Genomic DNA, 8,765 nt, shown 5'->3' with positions numbered 1-8,765 from the left:
TACTTTTTATTATATTTATTTTTTGTATGGATGAACAAAATTATAATGTATAAAAAAATCACGTTAGATATTTTTAAAAATGACTTTATTGTGGATATATTAATTTTATCTGCTAACTATTAAGAGGATATGTCAAGGTTCTATTGTTTAAGTTTAATGAGTTTGTTACATTTCTCAAATTAAGATTTATGATAAGTATGACTATTATGTAATTATTGTGATGATCTAAATTTTTGTATTTATTTTATTTGTCTAATTTTAAGGGTATCATATACCTTTATGACATTTTTTTTTTTGGTCCTAACCTTTTCCCTCACTTGGATAAGATCAAAATCTAACGTATAAACCTAGGTTAGAGTGATATTGAGCTTAACCATGGCATGGGTCCATGTGCCCACACAAATGTACGTGGAATGTACATGCATGACATCCTCGCACGAACAAGATCTCACCCGAATCGAGGGCAATTTGGTCAATCACCCCAGACTTCCCATTGCAGATCTAAAAGTACCATGGACTAACTAGTAATTTGAACCAACATCAAGGGCATTTTCATGTGACCACATCTATATATAATCCCATTCGCATCGTCGTCATCATCTAGTATACGTCTCCAAGTTTCTAATTTCATTGCTCCAACTTCAACAATGGCGATGGCTTTCAAGATGGTAAGCCCTAACCTTTGTCCTATCTAATTTTCCATAATTTTCTCGGAAGAAGTCGCCGTTTTTATCAAATGAGGTATCCATGAATTTGACAAATTTCAATCTGATTGTGAATTGGTTCGTCGCGTACGTGCAGGCGACGACGGGGATGTGGGTGACGGAGGAATGCAAGAACTCGTTCATGGAGATGAAGTGGAAGAAGGTACACAGGTACATAGTGTTCAAGATCGACGAAGGCTCGAGGCTGGTGACCGTCGACAAGGTCGGCGGCCCCGGCGAGAGCTACGACGATCTCGCCGCCTCTCTGCCGGAGGACGACTGCCGATACGCCGTCTTCGATTTTGATTTCGTCACCGTCGACAACTGCCGGAAAAGCAAGATCTTCTTCATTGCATGGTCCGTCCGTCGCTAAGTATCCTTTTCCGGCATTGTAATTGGATTCTCCTTCTTAGTTGACTATTCTACAAACTTTTTTAGTGGGCATCTTGTTTTGAAGTAAAATGTGTTGGTTTAATCTAATCTAATTATTATTATGGCACATTATTGTATACAATACATTCATACATACATGTGTATACACTATTCATTATGCATATGCATATGCTTTACTAATTACACAAATGCAATACAATACAATACAATACAATTAGATGTAGAGGTGAATTATGGGGGGGGGGGGGGGATTAAATCATGAAAATGGTGGTCCTAAAGTGAGCAATATTTTGAATTTTCAGGTCTCCAACAGCGTCAAGAATCAGAGCAAAAATGCTTTACGCAACATCAAAAGATGGGCTGAGGAGAGTGCTGGAAGGCATCCATTATGAGCTGCAGGCAACCGACCCAACCGAGATGGGTTTTGATGTGATTAAGGACAGGGCCAAATAGCCCTCCCTCCTATATCATACATAAACAACAACTATTATAATAATAATAATTATTATTATAATAATGATAATAGTATTTGGCATTTGGATTTGGCCAATTTTACTTTTTTTTTTTTTTTTTTCTTAATCTAATAACTCCAATTAGTGGGTTGTTTTCTTCTTGTTAACTTTTCTTGCTTTTAGCCAGATCCCTCAGCACTGATGTAACTTAAATCCCTCTAATTTGTAATAAAGTAGCACTCGCTGTCACTGTGTGATTATTTAATGACCAGCCACCTTTCAATGTCTCTCAACTTTAATTTTGATTAGTCAGTACCCTAATCAAACTTCCAGTCAAATTATGAGAACAACGACGTTTTACAATGTGACATCTGTATTTAGACCCAAAAAAACAAATAATAATATTTTACTTAAAAAGGTAAGTCGAATATGTATGCTGACAAGATGAAATGGGTATTTCACCTTCTCGACATGGCCTTCCCCTTCCTTTCTTACCATCTCTTTTAAGCATAAGCATATCCTAAAATAGAGTAAAATGACTTAAATATCCTTCCTTTTATCAATTTAATAATAAGAGATGGATTGTGTGGGAAGGCAAGTGGGTGGAGAAGATGGAGATGGATGTGAACGGTAGAGGTAGAGCTTTTTTTGGAAGGGCCAAAGCCAGATAGAAGCAATATAAGAGAAAGGGGCAGAAAATGACTTGGGACCTTGCCCCTTTCACATCTAAAGATGCTTTCTTGCAGCAGTAACCTCTCAACTTTTCCACACCTTTTTAGTTTTGGTTATGTATATATATTATTCCTTTCTCTTTCATTTCTTTCTTTTTTTTTTTTTTTTTTGAATAACACTTCATCACAGGCATCTCCGTCGCTAGCCGCTAGCCTCTTGATTCCAATAAATGAAATAAATCGCAGGAGACTCTGCACTCAAGAAATCAAACCCATACACAACTGATAGAAAGTGACTGACAAACACTTAAGTTCCACTCTTGGGTCACGTTGTTTCTCGGCGCCGATGGGCAACCCATCTTCGAATTCATAATTGATCTCGAAAACGTAGCACAGCCACCAGGAATATCAGAATGAATGGGTGGGCAAATCAAAGCGTCTTTCGCGGCCACACCACTCCCCCACCCAATTCACAAATATGGGGGCCTGGCTTTTACAGGCTACTTCAAAAAGACATCAACATTTTTGGACTATATATACTACAACTTAAATCAGTTGCCATACCATATAATACCACCCCACCCGCAAAGAAAGGAAAACAGTACTAGTACTCTTAAATTTGCCCCTAAATATTATCTTGCGAGTTTTAAGGTTATGAATGTTGAGTTCTAGTTATTTTAACCATTCGGTGATTCAACGCCAGCTTAAGTAACTAATTAAGATTCCTAACACCAATATAATGCAAAGACGACGAAGGCCATTATTATGATACAACAGCCAATTCAGGGAAAAATCAAACCACCGCCTCAATGATGGATAATGGATAGGATGGAAAAGGCACAGAAACGCAATGTTTTTATGATTGTTTGCATCCTCCTGTGCCTGAGGGATGTTCCAACCACTGCCTCAATGATGCTCCACCTAAAGTCAAAGGTACCACTGGACATGGATGCATCATGTCTCATGCCCCTACGGCTATGGCACCACTAATCATTGCTTAGGTGAATTAATTAGAAGGCCTTGTTCAACTACTTGTTTGTACACTACAGTTAACACGTAAAATCTCTACTGAAAATCATGCCATGTACTACTGCTTCTCACTGCATCATAACATTCTGGTTGTTGTCTCCTTATCTGGTGTCACATTGCCATTAATATCGCCACCATAAATCAATCCCACTAGCCAGGCAGAGGCTTCCCCTATTTAGGTTACTTCAAAAAAAATAAAACAAATATCTGCCTTATGATCCTAGAATTATTGCTGGGCTTCGTTCCATCTGGGCTGGGCCTGGCCTCATGAAACTGGTTGTGGGCCAGGGAGAGTTATTGCCAATCCAGTATGAGGAAGTGGTCATTTTAATTTAGGTTAGGCCGAGGAGGCTTTAGAAGGTGTGGTATGGGGTTGGGGCCCAGGATTTGCTTTGCTTCTCACAATCCTTTGGATTCCTCTTTCCTGCTGTAGTAGCTGGCCTTGTGCCTAAAGTAATATAATATATTAAGGGTAGTCAATGTAATTTACACTTTTTTAATATAATATCTAAAAGTACATTATATGTGCAATTTTTTATGTCATTATATTTGTAAGTGAAAAATTAAAATAAAATATTGGAAACTAAACAAAACTAAATTCATTATGAACGTTTACACTAAACATACATCTTACAATTATTCTCTAAAGTATTTTCAATTTTTAAAACGTTGTTAAAATCAAGTCATCATTAATGGTATCAAAATGAATCACCCCAAATCTATGTGACCAAAGACTTCAATCTTCAAAGCATCGGAGATAGATTCTAAGTTTATCAAGATTTTGATCAACAACCCAATTGTAAAAAGTAAACTTTGATTGTAATATTCTTCCCTGATCTTGATAGATTTTATTGTTAATTCTAACATTTAGGAGAAGGAGACCAAAATTGGCTCAATTTGCCAATATGAGATCGAGAGTGGCTTGAATACTGGGACCTAGCCTGAGCAGGATCAAGGCCAACATAATCCAAATGGAAGATCGAGACCAAAAGTAACCTACACAAGGTAGACTGATGTCATGTGTGTAATTTTCGTACTTGTTACATGTATATCAATAATAAAAATCTAAAAACTTATATCAAATGTCTCAAGCAGACTTACAATGGGGGCACATGAGTCCATTGTTAACCCTTAAAATTAAGCCTTGACCAGCTAAGCTCTTAAATATTGGCACGTGCCCCTATAATCCTCGTTTGTACTAGTTTTATTCTATCATTTATTTAAACAATTATTTATATTTTAACTTCATATGCAAATAAAATCTATACCAAATTTAGTACTTATGATTTAATGAATTGGTTTTGTCATACTAAGTGACGTTTTGGAGTTCATTGCCACTAGATCCATGTGAGAGTTGTATTTTTTTGGTTAACTTTTCTTGATCGTGAGTTGTTTTTGGCGATCCTTGATCTTAAACTTGTTCATTTTATTGTAAGGAGATGAGGGTTTTTTTTATTCTCGTAGATCTTCCCACAATTAAGTTAGTCATAAAGTTCGAGACCAAGTGACACAATAATATGCAATGATGATATTATTAATTAAGTACCTAACTCTTGAAATTCACACCCCTTTATATAAGTGCGTGGTGGAGCCAACAGAGGGTCATAAATGTGTCACACAAATGTTTACAGGTAGACATGGTAAATGACCATGATCATGCCACTTGGAGAGTTGGATTTAAACCTACGAGCTAACATTGATGAAAAATTGTGTCGGTTTGGGTTTAAATCTAGGTTTAGCTTCAACCCTTTAGACCAAATCTTTCTTTGGGTTTGCTAGGTCTATAAAGTCAAGTCTTGGTTTTGAGCCAAGAACCCATGGATCCTTTTGGTCTTCACCCAAACTCGAGATGTCCCTAGCCACGTATCATTATTGGGGAGCTTTTAGTAAAGGGCATTTTTTTTTTCTATTTTTCATTGGAATTAAGATGCTCCATCATCCCCTTGCTCCCTAAACTAAGTCAAAAGGTCAAGCAAGGGAGTAACTAAGGCATCTTTCCACAACACACTTGGTATTTAATTCTTTGCAAAGGCCATTAGCTCGATGTTGCCAATCAACATGCGATGGGATTATTCCCACCCTTTCATGCCCACGAATCACTAAATGAGGAGTTACAACATCCCCTTTGTGTAGAGAAAGGCATTAGTTGGCATCCTCTCAAGGCTTGTAAAAGGGATATTGTCTAGGTGGCCTCATACTTCACACTACACTTTCTTCCCTTTCATTTTTGGCTTTAGAATCCTTATTTTAGTCTTCTCTAGAGTTTAATTTTTTTTTAGTCTTCAATTTTTATTAGTTATGCCTTTCTCTTTTGAACATATAGATGAGAGAATAAGATCAAGCAATAGAGTTACCTCGAGCTTCAACTCACACTCTTGTTCTAACCTTAGTATCTTAAACTCAAAAGATAAGTTTATTAGTGATGTGACTAGATACTAGATTTGAATGATATCTGGTGGATATAAAATATTTAACGATAATTTAAATATATATTTTGTTCAACTCAGTATATTTGTTTTATAAAAAATATATATTTTTTATTGTATTTAGTTAATATATCATGAAAATATATTTATTTTTATGTGAGATGAAGTCCTGTAACTTATAAATGATAATTTCAAACTATAAATTTTGCTCAACTATATAAAATGTACTTTTGATTAAAAAAATATTTTTCTCACTTTTTATTGTCAAAACATTGAAAAATACTGTCGACGTTCGGAGTTGGTCGACCATGGTTCGTCGGTCCGCAATGATAGAATAAACACCAATGCAAAGAGGAGAAACAAATACAACAAATAATAAATCGCACACAAGAAAATTTTTACGTGATTCGATCAAAATGATGTCTAGTCCACAATTATTCTCTGGTTATTCCAGTAGAGTAACAGTATTTTATTCATCCCCCCATCCAATGGTTTTTTGACCCCTCTTTATAGTTATCGATCTACAATGAGACAATGAACACTAATGCAAAGAGGAGAAACAAATAGAACGAATAATAAATCGCACACAAGAAAGTTTTTACGTGATTCGGACATAATGATGCCTAATCCACAACTGTTCTCTAGTTATTTCGAAAGAGTAACAATATCTTATTCATCCTCCCCATCCAATGGTTTTTTTACCTCTCTTTATAGTGTGGGGTGTTTATAATTTTTATAAAATTCAAAATGAGAGGATAATATTATAAAAACAATATGTTCTTATTAGCTTCATAAAATCGGAAATAGATTCCGCATTATTAGGGATTTGGTTTGCCTCAGATAAGACAGGTAGACATCGCATCCGATTATTTCGCGGTCTTTTGTGCTGAACGGTTCGGCCAGCGAGTTGAAAGCTCGCTAGGTTGTGCTGTTTGAGCTCAGGTTTCGGTGTCGTGCGACCTTGCTTTGACGACCTCGGCCTTGGGCCCATTAGATTTCGTGAGGTTGGGTCAGCCTGCTAGGTCGAGTCCAGCCCATAATAAGTGGTCCAAAAAATACCCATAACACTAGCCTCCAGCTCGCGGTGCGATATTCGGACTAGGAACTGATGTATGTTGATCGAATTGGGCTATGCGAACTATCAATCCGTCTTTCAGACTTTTGTCCAGTCGTTTCAAATCACGTTGTTTCATGTTACATGCCTTGTCTAAGACCTATTTAATGTGCACGTACCCCGTAACTGCTTAATCATTATGCTCGTAGGCCCCATAATTTTACGTGTTACCGTTAGATCTAGGGGAGTCCATCGGTCCCTCAATCCAACAGCAGAACAACCCAACCTATATAAGCGTGAGGGAATTCTTTTCCCTCTCACTATGTCATTTTGAAACGATTCTAGCTCTTGCACTCTTCTTCTTCCTCCTAAAAGACTCCATTGTCGACTGCTTCGCAACCTTTCCGCCTTGCTCCTCGAAGATAACCGTCGCATTCATGCCAAGTACTGACCTTCGCCTTTGGTATTTGCAACAATCGATTTGAAACAATAAGCCTCTTACAACTTATTAGCTCGTTTTACCACTGTTTAATTCCTCCCGTCGACATCTCTTCCACACCCTCGCCTCCTAGCGATGGTTGTGTGTCTTTAGGGCATCAAGTGATGTGTTGTCTGGCCTTCGAGTTTGCTGACCATAGGATTAAAATTTGTTTGTCTTAGAGGGCTATCAGGCTTGCAGATTTTACCCCCCCTGTCTTAGGTAGTACCCTGTTGCAAATCGCGCGATCTGATAGATAGGAGATGTCTTTAGGAACTTTGGTTCATGAGGATTGGCTTTCCCTCAATGACCTGACTCTCTTTTCCTATATTTTTTTATCATAGATGTCTACATCAGGTCAGAAGCGCCGCAACCACAGGGTAGAGGACAATGATACCTCCAGTTCGTCGGAGCACAACGGAGGGGCTTGGGAGCGAACTATGCAGGATGCGACCTCCCCTATTGTCGAGGCTGCCAAAAGAGTACCCCCAATGCACCGATCTTGTAGTAGCCCAACGACCTGTCAAAAAACGTGCAGCTTGCGATGTATTCCAGCAATATCCTTCAAAGCTGACGATCAACGAGCTCCGGTCATACGCTTCAAAGTACTGCCTGCCCTGCGACAGTCATGTAATGGTGCATTCTCCTGGTGACCATGCGGCCTTTCTCCTTCTAGGATTCATAAACGTCAGCCCCCAGCACATAGAGTTCAGACTTAGGTTTCCAATTCAGCCCTACCTCATAGATATCCTCAACGACCTAATACTCGCACATTTCCAACTGACTCAAAACTCTTACGCCCAACTCACCTCCTTAGTAATTCTTTTCAAAAAGAACAACCTTCCTCCTCTATCACCCAAAATCCTTAGGTACCTCTATTCTTTCAAGGGTACCAAGGACGGGTTGTATTATATGGCAACTCTTTCCTCTGATTGTAAAAAACTCTTGCCTCAGGGAAAAGCCAAGGGCAAGTACAACGTAAGGGACTATAAAACTCATTGGTTTTACATTTCCTATACCTCCCCCCATAGCCTTAGAAACTTTGATTTCGTCCTCACACCGAGTAAGTGAATCTTCATCTTGCACCTGTAATTAATTAATAATAATATATTTTTTAACAAATTTCTCCTCTTCCTTGCAGACATCGTTGGCATGAAACCCAAGCTGTAACACTCTACATTTTTGGAGCGTGTTATAATTTAGGATTTCGAGAATATAAAAATTTTTCATACCACAACCACTGTCATACATCACACAAATTCCCAAAAATCCTAATTTTCACCTTCTCAACTTAATAAACCCAATAATCGAATAGCTAAGACAAGTGTTAAAATTTCAAATGCGAAAGCTAGATCGAACCTGATATGGTTCACAACCATAATGCTTTATTTATCATAAATAAAATCGTTCAAGACGTCTACAAAATGTATTACTTAGACATCATCTCTCGCAAGTGATAACAAAACGTCTTAAACATATCCAAAACATACATAGATTTACACATAAATAAATATATGCTAAACATGCTACAGGCAGCAAATTAAGCTTATTCTTCAGC

General features: G+C 37.7%; 1 protein-coding gene across 1 annotated transcript; it reads left to right on the top strand.

The window, feature by feature from the left end:
* The first annotated feature begins 541 nt into the window (after positions 1 to 541).
* LOC127802074 (actin-depolymerizing factor 5) lies at positions 542 to 1,836 on the top strand. Its single transcript, XM_052337756.1, has 3 exons — positions 542 to 668; positions 802 to 1,061; positions 1,400 to 1,836. Exons 1-3 carry the CDS (start codon positions 648 to 650, stop codon positions 1,548 to 1,550), a joined length of 432 nt encoding a protein of 143 aa, XP_052193716.1. The 5' UTR covers positions 542 to 647; the 3' UTR covers positions 1,551 to 1,836.
* Positions 1,837 to 8,765: the final 6,929 nt, after the last annotated feature.

The sequence above is a fragment of the Diospyros lotus genome, chromosome 5, assembly GCF_014633365.1.
Source record: "Diospyros lotus cultivar Yz01 chromosome 5, ASM1463336v1, whole genome shotgun sequence".
In the NCBI taxonomy this organism is placed as follows: Eukaryota; Viridiplantae; Streptophyta; class Magnoliopsida; order Ericales; family Ebenaceae; genus Diospyros; species Diospyros lotus.
Note: the sequence above shows the minus strand (reverse complement) of the source record. Positions and strands in the feature narration are given on the sequence as shown.

What these genes read in the sequence shown, in the direction of transcription:
- LOC127802074 (XM_052337756.1), top strand. Translation starts at nt 648, where the DNA reads ATGGCGATGGCTTTCAAGATG. An exon ending in TGGCGATGGCTTTCAAGATG is followed by an intron (nt 669 to 801) that starts GTAAGCCCTAAC and finishes GCGTACGTGCAG; the next exon opens with GCGACGACGGGGATGTGGGT. An exon ending in AAGATCTTCTTCATTGCATG is followed by an intron (nt 1,062 to 1,399) that starts GTCCGTCCGTCG and finishes TTGAATTTTCAG; the next exon opens with GTCTCCAACAGCGTCAAGAA.